At 42.8% G+C, this 17,818-nt stretch overlaps 1 protein-coding gene across 6 annotated transcripts in view; it reads right to left on the bottom strand.

The window, feature by feature from the left end:
• FRMD4A (FERM domain containing 4A) overlaps positions 1 to 17,818 on the bottom strand; it is a 351,201-nt gene that overhangs the window by 59,819 nt on the left and 273,564 nt on the right. For all 6 annotated transcript variants that reach the window (XM_052681194.1, XM_052681195.1, XM_052681193.1 and 3 more), the window contains exons 5-8: positions 16,561 to 16,645; positions 13,030 to 13,086; positions 10,144 to 10,166; positions 2,441 to 2,524 (exon numbers count right to left, since the gene is read on the bottom strand). In XM_052681194.1, coding sequence (XP_052537154.1) covers positions 2,441 to 2,524; positions 10,144 to 10,166; positions 13,030 to 13,086; positions 16,561 to 16,645 — 249 coding nt within the window. The remainder of the gene's footprint in view (positions 1 to 2,440; positions 2,525 to 10,143; positions 10,167 to 13,029; positions 13,087 to 16,560; positions 16,646 to 17,818) is intronic.

Below are 17,818 nucleotides of genomic sequence, written 5' to 3'. Positions count from 1 at the left end.
TTCATTTAGAACAACAAAAAAAACCCCACAACACCCTACTTGCTTCAATCAGTCATGCTAAGATAGGCTTGAGAACAAGATGTTCAACTAATGCTTCTTAATCTACAAAGAGCTGTAAACAGCAACATCATGATACACAAATTACAACCTTCGTCTTTGTTGTGAGGTCTTCAAATCTCCAAGAAGAGGTTGGAGTGGAAAGGCCTGGAGCAAGGGTGCGTAACCAGGAGACTCCATGAAGGTGGAGCTGGGGGCCACAAACTGTCTTTACTCAGACCTCACTGAATTTAAGAATCCAGGACCCATCCTACTGGTCTTACTGCACTAAATAGAAGCAATTGGTGATGCTTTTCATGATGTGAATCAGAGATGCTGTATTAGTTCACGCAGATCTGCAATAGTCACTTGTTGAAGGCATCATGGTATCTACTTGAATTAGCATTTTATCACTCTTTAGTCTATTTCAGACTACTCTGATTCGGTTACAAATATAGTATAGGATTGTTTTGTATGTTTGTTTAAAACTAACTGGAACAATTGCTTGCCCTACCCCTGATATTTTCAGTGTTCCTTTCTGGAGCTAGAAATTCACTTGCTATTGCTTCGTGTTAATACTGAAGAACCAGAGCACAAAACTGACTACAAAAAGAAAGGGACAAGATTAAATTTGTATCTAGTATGCAACCTGTGTGAGATGCAGAAGAGAAGGGATGCAGCACGTCAGTAAAGACGTCTTTAAATCTTGCCCTCTTAGATCAAGGAAATTTAAAGCTGTACTTTGGAGTCTTTGTTGGATTCACCAGTGGCCTCTTCCTGAGACCATTCAGCATTTCAGAAGGCCACTTGAAAAAGCCACTATTAAAAATAACTAACTGCCTGGTCACTGAAATGAAATTATAAGTGAGTCACCGGACTGTAGCCACTGGTTTTATTACCCCACTGGAAACAACTAGCTTCCCAATCTGTGACCTGTTCTCAGTCAAATGGGAACTCCCACAGAATTAAGTACAGCTGCAAGAAGTGCTGTATCTTGTGTATAACCATATATATTTGCATTCTCAGGTTTTCACTTGGTTCTTCTTGCTCCAGGTAACTCAACATAGCCCAAAGGCAAGAGAAGACACAGGATGTCCTGCTGGGATTTCCCAGCAGGAATAGAGTTAATATTCTCTAATATTGAGTTATCTCATTGATGTTGGGGGCAGACAGATGAGCAGATAGGGCCTGATAGGCAGCCTGGGTTGTCAGTGCTTTCCTATATACAGATACTGTCACAGGAAACTGGAGCACAGATTATGTGGGTGCTTTAATAAGACCTTAGTCCTTGTAGCTACTGAAGGGTCAGATTTGCCTTCTTCCCTGTCCAATGCTATTTTTTCCCACCGTTTCTGTTGTGGTGGCTTTTAACTTGAGCTACCACAGTGTCAGCCAGACCAGGCCACACATCTTTTAATGTGTTTGTGATTAAGGGAACCATTATTTTGTGTGAATGTTCCTAATCTCTGCCTAGGACTCCGACTCTCCCCTGATGTGCTTAGAAAGTGATGAGTACCTCACAGAGTAGAGGTTGATCTATAGCTTGACACTAGGTACCAGTAGTTCTGGTATTACAGGCATGCTATTTAAAGTGAATGGATTTGCTGGCGAAATGAAGACTTGAAATCATAAACTATAAATTGAACTTTTTCCCCTGCCATCCTCAGATTATCAAGATTATCAAGAAATTGAGAGTAGCAGATAAAGAAGGTCACTCCCACCCTGAGGTTTGTAGATGAATGCTATAAAGACAAACATGCCAGGGAAACAAACAGAAAAATCAAGTGAGAGCATCTCCCCGTTAATTCTTTCCTATTTGCACAGATGAGAGGGATAGGCAGGGTGGTACAGAAGCTATATGTGGGGCATACAGAATTTAACTGTGATCCTTCTCCTACTCAGCATTTCATTTTCAGTGCAATAAAAGCTAAAGTTGCAAGCCTCTATCTCCAAACATCACCTAGTTCACATTATAGAAGAAATATATCCCTGTTACTTCAGCTGTGCCGTTCAGAGAGGAATTGCAAGGTAAAGTATAAATCACTCAAAAACAATGCATAGCAGTGCAAAACACTGACATTTCAAACTGGGAAAACTCTTGCTTTCCACAGATGTAAAGTGCTGGAAAAGGGAATGGCATATTTGGTTGGTCTCTTGATTTCATTGGGACACTTGGAGGTTTACAGCGAATCTTCTTGCCAGACATTAATGGAGTCATTTAGCACATGGGGAACTGATTTGCAGTGTGATAGCTGTACTTGTGTTGCATCATGCAACCAGTTGGTGTCAGATCCAGAGTTAGGAGGCTGGAATTCCTGCCCCAGTATCACTCCCAGACCTCTGACTGCCACAGCCAGGCCCTGGATGAAACACTACAAAGCTACTCAACAGAATGAAACATTACCAGTAAGCAAGGGAAGGATGCTCCTTCAGCGCTGGTGTTGGAAGGGCTGGCAGCTTCTTTAATTCATTCCTTACAACTTCATTGCTGAAAGAGAATTCAAAAGGAGGATCAGGCTACAAGAAAACAACCACAGTATTGATATGACCTGACCTAGCTGGCAGGCTGCTACAGCTCTACATCTGTTCCTCCTTAACAAACGGCAGTGGGGTTTCCTTTCCCATTCTCTTTATTTTATGGCAGCATGGTTAACTTTTCCCTCTATTATCAAAATTGGAGCAAAGCTCTTTCAGATGGTTATGTTGAAGCATTTCCTACCAGTGACTCTGGACACACAAGTTACCATGCCAAATTGCACAGAGCAATGTCCCAAGAACACATTCATAAACAGAACAAGGGGAAAAAGAAAAAAAAAAAAAGAAGAGATGCTTTCATCTGCAGTAAAACATTTTTATTTAATGCCTAAAACCTGTTGCAAAAAGTAATTATTTGCTTTCTTAGCACCATACGTTGCTCTTAGCATTTTGCACTTGGGAACAGGCCTTTGCACATCTTCACTGATAAGACTCCAGCCTGAATTTACATCCTCAGTAGGACCAGGCCCAATTACTTCGCTAGCATTCTCCTCCCTGCAGTTTCCAGCTACAGCTCCGGCCAACTGGAGCAACAAAGTTGCACACCAACGAGCAGAAAATGCTCATGAAATGGCAGACCGGTTCTCACAGATGAAATTAAACCATGGGATTTTCTTCTAGCAGCCCAAAATGCCTTCCCTTCAGCTTCCAAATGCATAAGGAATTGCAAGCACACAAAAAGAAATCTCTCAAAGGTCTGCAAGGGAAAGCAGAGTTGCTGCTGCTTTTAGTACCTTAGAAATACACTGCTAAGAGGGTCAGACAGGACACTGAGAAGTGCCAAAATTGGCTGACTTTTTAATAGCATTTTTTTTCCTGCCTTCTTGCACCCAGCTCTTTATCCTACAAAAAAGTGTTGGAATGGCTGCCCAGGGAGGTGGTGGAGTCGCCGTCCCTGGCAATGTTCAAGAGGCATCTGGGTGAGGAGCTATGAGATATGCTTTAGTAGCTTGTGGTAGCAATGTGATAATGGGAGGAAGGTTGGACTAGATGATCCTGAAGGTCATTTCCAACCTTGTGCTTCTGTGATTCTATCCTGGAGCTGCAGTCAGACACCTCTTCCAGAGCTCTAAATTTCCCAGCCTATTTGCTTCCCCTGTAGAGCAGCAGAGCCATTAAGCAGGCAGACAGGTAGTCTTGGCATCCCCAGCTGTAGACCAGCCCTCCTGACAGGACCACCTGACCATCTGAGGCCCAAAGAGCCCTAGGATGTTCACCCTGGGCTTTGTTCTGGTCTCTGTGACATCCTATGGGGCGGCTCCCAGAGATGTTGTACTGCTTCAGTAAACATTTTCCCACAGCATTTGTCTATTTGTGCATCCCAGCAGAAGGCTCTGCCTGGGACCTAAATGGGTTTGTATTAATTGGAGTTTGCAGGTTAATTGCAGGGTTGAGCTACAGGATAAACTATTAACATAAACCTTGGAGCAGACATTTTGGAACATCTACAGATATCTATTATCATGGCAGTTCCCTGACAATCATATAAGTAGAATTAAAACAGGACCATGACTTCTAGTCAATATAAATCTATGCCAGAGATGCCCAAGTGTCAATCAGGTTCAAGTTTTGCAGAAGGAATATGTGTAGAACAGCATTTGCAAGATATGACTATGGCAACTACTGCCATACTAAGCACACAGTAAACAACTCAGTAACATCTCATATGCCAAGTCTGGCAAACTGTTTGAAGACCCACTCTTGCCTAAATTTCACAGTCATTTGAACATCAGATCTTCCTTTGCAAGTGCAAATGATTGAAAACTATTCAGATGTTTCTTTCATTAACCATGTGCAGGTAAATATATGCACAAGTCTGAACAAGAAGCTGCTCTGCTCTGTGTTATCTGCTGATCTGGCCACTGTGCTGTGTTTGACAGCTCAGAAAACAAGCTTCTGCTCTGTATAGAGTTTACGGGATCTGCCTAGAGATATCTCCTCCACAGCATGTGATACTCAGCTCTTAATGAGTTCTTTGACATTATGAAAGAAACAGGAAAAAAAAAACCTACCACCAAAAAGAAAAAAAAAAGATTATAAAAAATTACCAGAACAACTGAAGCACAAGAGGCAGCTCCTACCCTCAAGTGAAGATTTTTTGAGGTTGGCTGCTTACAGAAGGAAGTTGAGAAACTTCCAAAACTCTTCTGGGAAGATAGAGAGTGATTTCCAAACAGGGGCTTTCTGGACTCAGACAACTGTCAAGTAGGATGAGATTAGCAGTGACTAACTATCATTGAGAGTCTGGGAAAAACCCTAAGCCAGTAACAGCTCCCATGAAAGAGAGGGCAAATACCAATCAGCTCCCTCTTTCCTGCCAGTGAGGAACAAAGCCTGCACTGGGATTAAAAACAGTCTTCTAAAAATCCAAAGAAAAGACATTTCTTGTAATTTTGTTGGATGGCATCAGTATTTCTGCTCAGTACCTAGGAAATATCATAAAATAAAGGTAGTGCTGCACGACTTCAAAGGGACAAATGTACTTCAGGTCATAACTTCAGAACAAAAAGACATTTCATTCCCTAGTCCGTATATTCACTGAGTCTTCTGGCTAGAGTCTCGAGGCAATTGAATTTAGACTCCCTAAAGGATGTCAAATCAAGCAGACAGGAAAAAAGAATGGCTCACATTGCATTTGAACTGGTGGCCACGAGGTCACTTTCCTCCATTAAAACACCAAACTCCTTAATTTTTGAAATGTTTCCAGCACGATCACAAGTGGTTTCTTACTTACTGCGTTTCCAAATCATTCTAGTGAAATATCTCAGTGTGTTTATTTTATTACTGTATTTAGGAAGTGTTTAATCCTGTCACTGGTGCTGCATTTGTCTCATAGTCTTAAAGTGTCTCATGTACCTCCAGGATTGGTAATATATAGAAGGGTGCTTTTAATTCACATTCATTAATACACACAGTAAAAGGCTCCAAAGAAACTTCCTCTATGTCCTCCAGACCACTTCAATCCTGCCCTATAGTGGAAATTATATTATTTAGGAGACTGAATGACAAGATGAAAAATGAATTGGAAAAGCCATCTCCACAGGATCCTGGCTGCTAGTTAGATATCCAGAAATAGAGTTGACTGGCTGGAGAATGGACCTAGAAAACAGGAACACCTGAGTTCCTTGGCCCAAAAAACTGCTGTCTGCATCTCTGATTTTTTCTACACATGAACATAAAGGCTTACCTAGCCAATTCATAAGCATTTTGTGAAAAACAAGTGGGTTTTTTTGCAAACTGGCTGCAATAATTTTAAGCAATATTACACATGCAGTTATGTCTCAGGAAATCCATACATTTTCCAGCATGTGTAATAACAGTGATCAGTAACAAAACAAAGCTGCAGGTGAAAGCTCTCAACTCTTCTCAGCACAGCAATTAATTCAGTTGAACGAAAAAGGAAATGCAGAGTCTGAAATTCTCAGAATAAACAGTACCATTTGAGATACAGTGTGTAGGATCTCCTCCATGTGGTTGCAAGATGGAAGAGTGCAGAATGGGTTTTGTAACCACTTAATAAATTTCAGCTGTTTAAATGCCACTTGGTTACTCGGAAAGAAAAGTAAGCCTGAAACCATGTCAGGTTACCATCCACCCAGATGTTGACTTTATTATGAAACTCTACTTCACAGCAAACTGGCTGTTTGCTTTCCTTTCCTCCCTTGTTATTTCATATTTTGCTGGGAGATACTTGGAGTTGACTTGAAATATCTCATAGTGTTTAACCTGCAATCTAGGAGAGTCACCCTGAAGAACTAGCTGCAGCATTTCAGGATTTTCTTTAATTCAGTGTTTCCCCTCCCCAGTCTAAGGTATGACTGGTGTATGTTATTTCTAGCTGCCTTGACACAGGGACTGCTTAGGGTTGAGAAGTTGGTGTGAGTTACCCAATTATTTTGGTCTACATCAGATAGGATTTAAAATCTGGTAGGGTTAATTAGAGGGGAAAATCTAACAACAATATACTATGGCCCACAACCAAATAAACCAGAGCACCATAATTCCTTCATCTCTGAGGGCCTAAAGAGAGTCACACCTGTAGGATTTACATTCATCTAACAAAATGAAACTTGGAAATGCCTATTCTCTGCCAACCAAGTGTGACTTTGTCCCCACCTAGAAATAATTTTAGCTTGAGCTAATAACCTTTACATCTGTTTGTGGTATACTAATTTAGTAGCTTTACAGAGCAGGTGATCCTGTGCCAATTTTTTGGTAACTAATACCAAAAAGAACAGCTCAAATCTAAAGTGTCCTGTTTAACTGAGAATCCATTGAACAGGGATACCTAATTGCCCAAAATTCAATAGCATGTGCTAAGCTAAATCTAAACCTTTTTCGTTCTGTTGTCAAATGAAGCATTTTAGTAGACTGCAACAATGTGAAAAGCTTCATCTGTTAGTGCAGAGGACTAGGAACATTTTAAGGAGAATTACATTCTATTTTAAAATCTCACTCAGTTTGTGTTCTGCCTAAATCTGCATCAACCCAGAGATGTAAAAATCTGCTAGCGAAACACTGAGTTTGACCAGGCCACTTAAAGCAAACACTGAGAAATGCTTCTCTGGGTTCACCTAGAAAGGTTCAGGAGCTCAGGATTTTTGACAGATCTGCCTTTGAAATTAATTACATATTAGAAATGGGGGGGAAAAAAAACCTTAGCTGGAGGAGTTAGAGACCAAATGGATCCATTAGGGCTATTGTGACATCTTAGCTCAAGACAGTTAAGACAAGCTCAAGACAGAACCAGCTCAAGACAGAGACTATGTGCTCTCCAGGCTTAGCAAACACTTGGGCAGTAATTAAGATGCCCAGACTAGGCAGTAATCCTGGGTGGCAAAAATCAGTGCAGAGAGACTCACATGTGATGATGTCCTACCAAAGAATGAACAACATGACATTGAAATAGCACATAAAGCTCTTCTGGGTATAGGAAAGAAGAGTACTACGAGCACAGTTACATTTTGAGGCATGGGATGAGCTCTTCTAAAGCAGCAGTGAGAGCTGCTGTCAAGGTAGATGCGGTAGTTCACAAAACTAGAAAACTAACTGCTAGAATTTCTAAGATCAATTCTGTTTTTTTGAGTTCTAATGAAACCCCAGAAGAAGACTTGCAACTTCATTCTGGAACCCTGAACAAGCCCATTGTGATCCACCACCTGGGTGCAGTGGGATTTGGTGACTCAGGTCACTACAGGCAGGTGCCAGCCCCAGTTCAAACTGTGACAACTTGGCCGTGGCTATCGCAGTACCCAAGGTGATGAGCAGCAACTCATAGGAAGGCTTCCCTGGGAACATCTATTCTCCCTCATCACAAATGAGCCGGTGCTTATGTGCTCTTATGGATTAGGGCCAAAGAGAAACTTGCAGTCACACAGGCTCTAAATCTGATGGTGGCAGCAGACAACCCAAGTGTGGAAATCTTCAGTCTGCATTCTTTGAAAACAAAGCAGGAGTTCAAGAGTTCAGCTTGCATGCAACATATGCTGCCATGAACAAAATACTATCTTTAAATCTCAAGATATTCACAATTGCAAAGCTTCTCTGTTTGAAAGAACAGCCAGTTGTGTTACAAGCAACATTTCAACAGCAAACTTCACACACTAAAGCCAACTTCAGCCATTCAGTCAGTACGTATATCTTCATCTGCAGTTCCTTTTGCTGGCTCCTGGCTTGGTTTGCCTCTCAGATTTTGCACTGATACAAATAACCACAACTCTCAGTGGGCAAAGTCTTGACCACAATGACCTCATGTTGACTTCAGTAGCACCTGGATCTCACCCAGCACATAAACCCCTGTCAGTGCACGTTATGAGGGAGACACTGGACAGGTATCCCTGGAGATGTTAAGTCTTCTCCTAGAATATAAATTGTCAGGGTAGGATTTTTCAACGTTTCCTCAAGAACAGCCTTTAAATTCCATTAATAGAGCAGACTGCTTTGTCTCCAAAGTCCATTTAAAAGTTAAGATCCCTGGGACTGTCAGCAAGCTGTTATTATGACACCACTTCTCTGCTTGACTTGGCCATAAGGATTCCCTCTTCCACTTAAAACCTTTGAGAGGTTTGAGGTGAAAAGGAATAAAAGCTGTTTTAATAGTGATGACTGTTATAACAGCATGGAGAAACCACGTTTTGTGACATTTTGGGTATCCTCAAGGTCTAGAGAAATGTGCTGTTAATCTCAACTATTCCTTTTACAGCAAAGGACAGCAAAGATGGATGTTTTCCATTTGCTATTTCCACTTCAGGTCTGGAAAGAAATACTTGAAGAGAAAATGCTCTCAGTCCTATTACACTGAGCCATCTAACTGATTCCTCTCTGTTCTAAGGTTCACAGTCCGAGCATGTAGCTTGATTCATCATGTCTAGATATTCTGAGAAACTTTAAATATTGGTCCTCATAGTAAAACCAATGGAAGATGTGCTTTAGCACAGATCAGAGTGAGAAAATTCTGTTTGGTCCAGATCTTCCAGGCTGAGCAAATGACAGTGCATAGAAAACCAGACTGAAAAATAGAAGAGCCACAGGAACTCCAGCATCCCCTGAACAGTGCTGATAACTGAGTTAGTTCAAACTGAGTGAAACTGAAAGATGAAGCAAAATTGGGTTTGCGCTTCTGTGTTTTGAGAAATGATAGGGCAGAACTTGAACTTTTTTTTAGCAAGGGTTACGTTACGTCAATCTCAGATTCTGTGACGAGCAGGCAATTATTTGCAATGCCTTTTTGCTACTTTATCTGAAACTCAGTGGACTGGAAGTCTCAGTTTACCACAAGGTGGGACCTGACGTATCTCAGGTTGCTGTTTTTTCAGTCCTCTGTGTGTGTGTGGAGTACCATTAGTGTGCGTAACGCCAACAAGCTTCTCCAGCAATTCAACCTCACTGCCCAATCACACCTTCTTTTCTTCTCTGAAATTACCTTCTGTGGATACTGTGGTTCCCCAGATGACCTCAGGCACAGGTCAGCAAAAAAATATATATGGAGTGTGTGAATTATTTAGCAGACAGATCTCCTAGGCTTTGGATGAAGAACTTTCATGTTTCTCACATGAGGCATCAAACAGCCACCTGACCTTTGATTGCTACTGAATAGATGGAGTCACCTCTCCGAATTTCTTAGAGCACTTCTAAAGATTTGGCTCAAGGGACAGCAGGAGTTCAACAAAACCAGTCATTTAAATTCTGATTTTGAGAACTCAGTCCAAATTCGAGCTGAAACATTGATCAGTGATGGAATTTTAATGCTGCCTCATGCTAGGTCTGTGATATAAAAGTGATTGTAGGGTCCTTTCCCTACAAAAAAAAAAAAAAAGTTTCCTTCCAAAGACTAGTCTATTTCCTGAACTTCATGGGTATGTAAAGGGATTTGTCAACAACAACATAACAAATAATGCTGTTTGCGAGGGCATGCTCTGGTCAAAGGCTGTGTTTTGTAAAGAAACAAGGTGTCTATCCTTGCAATCCATTCCTGCTGCTACACAGCTACAGCTGAGTCACATCACTCACACTGTGATTTCACTTGATTCACTCTCAAAACACACAATGACAAAAACTTCTAATGTTACCTACCTTGAAAAATCTCCCTTTGCCTCCTGCAAAATAAGGGATAAGCATAAATATACCATTAAAAAACGCACACACAGAAATCCATAAAATCGCTGTTAAAGATTTTCCATTTGCAAAATTCATTTAGCAGCAACTTCCTCAGTTGTAAGTGATTCCTCATGTATTTTCTTGAACCAGTCTCTAAAGCCAAGCACCACACCAGCTGCAGTGAGCCGGGCAGATTAACAAAAAGGTTTGCCTAATAACAGTGGCCAAGTGATTCATCATTCTGCTAATGGATTCCCAAGAAGCTAGAGGAAATAATGGTACTAAGTTATTATGTTGGTCGACATGGATGCTATGTTAATAGAAAACCTCTAAAGCCTCAGTGACTTTGCAGCCTCTGAGATCCTCAGGACTTTTTACAATAGTCAGTTATTTCCCATTAAGTAGATTTTCAGAAAACTATCTCACCTGCAGCTCCCAAGGGGGTGTAAGACTCAGAACTTCCTAACACCTTGCTGGGTATTTCTGGGAGTATTTAGCTCCCTTACTTAAATATCCAGTTATTTCTATTTATTAATGTCACGGACTGATGTTAAAGGATTGGGTAATATTCTACGCAATACTTAGATCAGTATCTGAGTCTTACTGGATATCTGTCATACCCTCAAAATCTATTGAGTTCCATCTTCAATAGATGCAATTTGCATTTTGCAATATCCACAGGCAATATACATTTCATTCTATGTACGCCAAGCACCTTATTTGCTGACAGCTACGCACAAAGCACAGTGCAATAATGTAATTTATAACTGGTCAGTAATTTCTGCAATGAGGGAGTTTCCAGATTTTCTATTCAGGTCCTTGTCTCTCCACTCACCCATCCACACTCGAAACCTGTCAGCCCATGTTCAGTGGTGCTTCACTTCTGAGGCTAGGGTAAAGTACAGAACTTTGGTAGCACTTTAATTTTTTCTGGTAACACAATAATTTGAAGTAAGGCTGCAGAGTAAATCATTTGAGTTCTGACAGTCCTTTAGTATCTTCCCATCTCCCCTTGGGCAAAGTGAAGGGCAGAAGGGCTCTCCTGTGGTTCAGGGAAAGGAATCCTTGAACATATCATGATTGTAGTACAACACAAAGCAAAACCCAAAAGGTAAGCCCTGGCCTGAGCAAGGATGAGCATACTGAATTCAGAAAACAGTTTTGTAGGGTTGATTCTCCATCCTTCAGTTCTTTGACCTCTACGCTGCAGCGAGGACTAAAACAATGCTGCGTGATCCCTCTTGTTTCGCACAGATCCTGTCACAAACACGGACTGTAGTAATTTCTGGTTACAGACGGCAGAGGTGTGGCTTGTTTTGACTGTTTTCATGAAGTTACACATCAAACTACTACAGGAATAAACGCAATATCCTGTGTTTGTGATGAGAAACAATCACAGCAGTGAGGTTTGAAGTGGCAGATCTGGATCTGGGCGTACAGTTACTAAGTGCTTAAGTTATTCACTAGGATGAGCAGACAATAGATTCATAACCCTACTGCTACTTCACACAATAACCCTCTTGTTTGATGCGTATTCCCCAACAACCAATAAGCAATTCCTTTAATGTGCTTTTAATTGAGTCCCCCATCCTGACTCTCTCTCCATTTTTGTTACACAAAATGTTCTTAATGAAGATTCAAATCCCTACACATTAATTGCTTCCTTAACATGAAAAGTGCTGTAAAAGCGCAATGCGTTGTTATTTATTTGTGCAGTCTGATGAGATGTCTTGTCTGCTCATATGAAGCCTCACAGCTTCATGCTTGATGGGAAAACAAAACAGAATCTACACCGTGAGAAAAGGGGACAAGAATCATTTGACAGCTATCTCTGATCTGGTCCCATAGTTATGCTCATAAAAAGCGATCTTTCAAACCAAACGCTTCTGCTGTCCTGAAAAAGTTCCTCTTTGGGAACAAGAGATTTACCAAACCCTGCTGGTAATTCAAACTCTGACCCTTTCCCTCTTGCTGATGAGGAAAATGACAATTTTTGTTTCTGAAGAAGTGGTTTTGGAAAGGCTTTATGCCCTTCTGCCCACGTTGGAAAATACAGACACTTGCATATATAGAAGGTTACGGAGATCATCAGGAGGGCAAGCAACACTGATAAAACAAATGCAACTGAAGTCATTGGAGAGGAACTCACTGGATACATATTTCATCCAGGAAATCTCATTTATAGCTTAGAATTCTTTCTGGCTTTACATCATAGTCCAAGGCTTTGGATATCTGTGTTAGAGCTAATATGATATATATATTTATGTAAGCAAAATGTTGTGCAGTGGCATCTGCTTCACATGTGGAGAGCTCTGGTGTAAGAGGCTTCTGTACTTATTTTGCTTTGGTATAAACAGCAGGACTAGGGGAAATGGATCAAAGTTGAAGGAGGAAAGATTTAGGTTGGATGTTAGGGGGAAGTTCTTCACAAGGAGAGTAGTTAGGCCCTGGAACGGGCTGCCCAGGGAGGTTGTGGATGCCCCGTCCTTGGACGTGTTCAAGGCCAGGTTGGACGGGGTCCTGGGCAACCTGATCTGAATGTGTATGTTTGGTGGCCCTGGTAGGCAGGGGGGTTGGAACTACATGATCCTTGAGGTCCCTTCCAACCCAGGTGATTCTGTGATTCTGTAAATGCTGAAAGCTGTGTAGAGATAACTTATCTGCTGAAAAGAAAGATCATTTTCAGTGCAAACCTGAAAAGAAGCTGGAGGTTACATGTATCTCAGGCATAAATTAGGATTCTTCCCTTTGGTCTGCAGGGACTCTTGGGGAACCCCTACACTTCTGTACAGCCCTTTTTGATTTAGCCAGTCAAAAGATTCAATACAAAGGTGCATGAAGCAAGAAGAGGCTGGTGCTTACCTGCAAGATATATGCAGCCAGTTCAAACACCACTTCACTGTCAACCTCAATGAGCTCCTAGGAGGGTGAAGAAAACAAAAAGAATTCAGTAACTTTGAGATCCTGCAAGAACAAAATGCATCTCCTCCTGTCTACTGCAGAGTGAAGCACGTGGTGCCAGTTTTCTGCCCTGGCCAGGCTTCAAAGCAGGCCCTGTGCTCCTGGAGACCAAAGTGAGTCTGAACCTGCTCACTCTGATGTGGAGAAAGCCAAATATTCAGCATGACAGCCTGGCAAATGAAGCATAACTCAGTGTGGCATAAGGGGTTTCTTGGGAGGAAGGAGGAGAAGGCAGGTGGAATGGGGAGGATCAGGGTCATTTTTACTTTCAAGCATGATTTAGTAAAAGATAGTTTGGGAAATAAAGGTTTTTCTCCCCCCAGTTCTACCCATGCTTCAGGAAAACACAGTTTTGTCCTTGGCTCACAGAAGCATGGAAATGAGAAAATTTGTCTTCACTGAAGTGGTATCAAAGCCCTTGCAGAAACCCCTCTGGCCCTTGTCCAGGGTAAACTCACAGGAAAATGAGCCATATTGCCTCTAACAGGACGGGAGATCTGGTTTCAGCCCCTTCATGTCCCTGAGCATGGGGGTGGGGGTACTTTGAGAGCAAACTGTGAAAGCAAATCTTTCAGTAGATTTTCATTGCTCTACTCTACAGAATCTGGACCCTGACAAAAGTAAATTCTGAGGGTTAGGTGAAACTGTGAGCATTTTGCTTGGATGCTGCAGTCACAAGAACACTGCTGGCTGCATCCAATCCTCTCAGCGTTCTTCTGCTGCATCTGAAATAGCGGTCACAGGGCTATGCGGTTTGTGCACCGCTCCACTCTGAACGTGTGGGACACAGACACATCATCAGGAATGCTTGGGAAGGGAGGCAGAAGCCATATGGCCAAGCATGCTCAAGTCCCAACCAATTTTGGCTTTTGGGAAGACAATGGGCTTTTGCTGATGCAGTTAAGGCCTCAGTTATGCAACTAGATCTCCCATGTGGCCACATACACATACGTGCTTAGCTTACTCCTGTGGCTCTTCTGTTATATTTATTTAAACTGCTGTTTATAATATTTTATTTAATCTGGCAAGAAATGAGTTATCTAAATATAGATTGCTGCTGTGATCCGTGCTCCAGCCAAGTCAGGGCCACACCTCATTTACAAGCCACAATTGCTTTGGCTCGTCTCTGGCAAAATCAAAAACAAAGGGAACAAAACAGAGATTAAGATCCAGGTGTCTTTGACTTTCACCAGTGCCAGCTTTTTAAAATAAGCATTTCCCTCACCTCCTTCATAACAACTCCCTGGGGAGTGAAGACCAGCTCTGCTAAGGGCAATAAATACACCTCCCTCAGTTCAGCTAAACTGTGACTCACACAGGCACCTGCACTAACGAGGTACTTGTGCCAAGGGAAGCGGCTGGTGCGAGATATCCACGCAGCTGCAGGCTGGGGCAGTCAGGAGTGTCCCATAGCAAGCGGTGATGCAGAGAGCCTGAATGCCTGTCTCTCTGTGGTGCACTGGGCACTGCACACATGAGCCAGCCTCTACAAGCCCATGTCGATGTTGCGACAAGTCCACACTAGTGGGTAGAGTGGGCCAGAAGCCATTCTCAGACCCTAAGGGTATGCAGCACAGAAAAACTCATGACTAAACACTCTTTCTCCCTCTCCCAGCCCCAAAGAGAGTTACCACAACTATACTGCCTTTCAGAAACAGGTGCACATCCTTGAACAGGCCTCCAGCAATGCCTGGTTGGCACAGGACAAAACCTGTACTAGAACATGTTAGTAATGAAACAGACTGACGGACAGTACCCAACACCAAGCCCTGCCTGGCCGGTAGTACAAATGTCTTTTTACTTTTCTGAGCAACACTGGCTGGGATGGTGCTGTGCTAAAATTGGGGTGAGTGGGTCAATTGCAGGACTCATAGGAGTGGTGCAGTACCCAACACAGAGCCAGCTGGCAGCCCAGGAGACCAGCAGCCTCATGCTGAAGGAGGCTGCTGACAACAAACTGCTATGCCCCAGTTTGTATTGCTAGTAGGAGTAGCCACAATCTCGGCGCAGCACGTTGCACTTGTATTTGTTGGGCCATATGAGTTTCTCCTGGGGCTGCTGCTTGAGCCTGTCTCGTCTCTTTGGATGGCATCCTGCCCCCAGGTGCCACGACTGCACCACACAGCTTGGTACAAATGGTGTTATGAACTACATGTATCATACATAGCATGGCCTTTCCTGGCTGTGGGGAACCTGGGATGAAGTCATCTGTGAGAAGTCCAGTGAGAAAACTTTTTTGTGCAACAAGGAAACTTTCAAGGTTTGGGGATGACAGGCAGTGAATGCCACTCTCTACACCTAGAGATCCTTCCATCCAAACATGCTGGCTGGCTGCTCATTTTGTGTCTGATCGGAGACCTTGTACCCAGCTTTCAAATTCAGCATCCTTTTTCATAGCATGGCATGGCTTACTGTGGCTGGAATCAGATGGAGAAGGACTCGGGGAGACTGGGAATCCAGCAGAGCTATTTATGGATGGAGCTGACAGTCAGCTCAAATGTGCAAAGTAATGGTTTTAGGAGAGGTCAGATTAAAATAGATCAACCCAGATCTGTAGGCACTCTCCCCCCCCCCTCTCCCCCCCCCTTTTTTTTTTCTTTTTAAGCTTTATCCGGAAAATAAAAATAATTCAAAAAATAAGAACAACAGCAGAAGCTTTTCCTGGCAACACTCCAAAAAAGAACTTTTCCCCTGTAACCAAAATGCGATGCTCTGAGCTCAGTGCTGGAGAGGGCTGACGAAGCACGTCTAATTGCAGCTCTGTCAGAGCACGGAGCTCTGCCCTGCCCTTTCTCTGGACGCTGGGAAAAAAAAAAAAAAAAGAAAAAAACAGGCATTTGCCAGCTTCTCCTATCTAACCCTGCATTTTTGGACATGCAGAGTTAATCCTGGATTTTTGGATATGTGGAGATCAGGAAGCAAGGGCCAAGATTTGATATAAGCCTGTTGTCTGAGCAGTCGCTAACACACTGCTGGGAGGTTGCAAAAGCAGGCTGTGCAGGGAACCCCTCTCTCACAAAATCCCACAGAATTAACATCATGTACACGCATACAGCCACACGCCATCACACACCCCGACCCTCGCACACGCTCATACAGACACACGTGCGCACACAGCCTCACAGCTTCCTTACGCACGTACGCAAATCACACGCACCCCCCCCCCCCCCCCCCCCCCCCCCCTTCCTAACCCCAGAAGATGGCGCCCATCTTCTTCCCGAGGCGGCCGCTGCCGCCCTCTTCGGGCGGGAAACACTCCGGACTCCGCTCCGCCGCCCTGAGGGCTGACCTCGGCTGCTGCTCGTTACAAGCTCGTACGGCTTGTTTCTATAGTCATGCTACAGGTATTCAGTTCTGCAGCCAATGCAGATTGGGTCAGGGGATGCAGAACCACATGTCTCAGCCCACCCCCGGAGCTCCCAGAGTCCTTACCTTGTAGATGCAGGACTTGGCATTCAAGAAAAACAGCTCTATGGTGGCGTTGTCCTTTAGATAGGAGATGCTTTCAATGTAGAACCTGAAAAGAAAAGCAAAAGAGGTGAGATATGTGGGAGAACCGGGGTAGAACTTGAAAATACGTCCATTACTTGAAAAAAAAAGTGGTTAGTGGAATCACGATGGGTATGCAGAGAATGAAGTTTCTTTGTTCATGATGCAGATGGAGTGATGAAAGAGCTTGTGCTCTACCTGATGACTCGGCACCACCTCAGCCCATCAAAGCAACTGGATCAGCAAGAGGATTATCTTGCTTCTAATAAACCCTCCGCGTTGTCTTTATACTTTAAACAATCCCTTATCTGTTTATTTTGTAAACTTCGTTCTGTGTCACATTCTGGCATATTATCTTCATTCCTTTTCCTAATCTATTTCTGTGCCACCAATGTACACCTCATGAAATTTTCACTGCCAGAACTCCACTCCTGGGTTCCCTCCTGTTGACTTCAGCTCTGTGTAAGACAAATTTTGAAATTTCTTCTTGCTCTATTTTTGTGTTTAGCAGGCAGCAGCTATGGCTGCAGAGTAATTAACCAGCACTAGCTAAGGACCTTGCACTACTTACCAGTAGCATGGGTATCAATGCTGGGGATGACAGTAATGTATTTCTTTTTGAGCAATGGCTGAGATGACTTCTCAGAACTCATTAAAAAGCTGCCTAGTCCAAACTCTGTGTCCAAAAAAACCCACCACTGCATTACCTGATTACCCCAAATGTTTGCAATTACACAGAAAGTTCATCTCACATATTAAACTGTTCAGTGTTTCGTGTCTTGCTTGCTTTGAAACTTTGATCCTTCGGCAGTGAAATTTCTGAGAGTTTTGCCACCATCTCAACTAAACTCCAGCTCTTGTCACAATTCTGCATTGTGACCCTTGGGATAAAAATGACAAGATAAAAGTAAGTGCCAGATATCATCAAGGTTAATAACTGACCATTTCACATGCGTATGTTGTGTATTTTAAGGATTCCGTTAGCAACAGAGAAAGCCTGTTCAGTATATGATCAAGGTGAGTTTTACATTTAGTTTTTATTTTTAGTAAGAAATACATTTATCTGCCCACTTCATTTCAGGGAGATCTTTTAGTTGCAGTACAGTGGCAACAATGTTCCTTACATAAATTCCAATACTATCGTGCGTTGTCAGAAGGAATTAGGATAGGGAAAGTGCCGGGGAAATGCTGTCTGCATTAG

This window comes from Tympanuchus pallidicinctus, unplaced genomic scaffold, assembly GCF_026119805.1.
Source record: "Tympanuchus pallidicinctus isolate F22 unplaced genomic scaffold, pur_lepc_1.0 scaffold19, whole genome shotgun sequence".
In the NCBI taxonomy this organism is placed as follows: domain Eukaryota; kingdom Metazoa; phylum Chordata; class Aves; order Galliformes; family Phasianidae; genus Tympanuchus; species Tympanuchus pallidicinctus.
The sequence above is the reverse complement of the archived record's forward strand: the minus strand, read 5'-3'. Positions and strand labels throughout refer to the sequence as shown.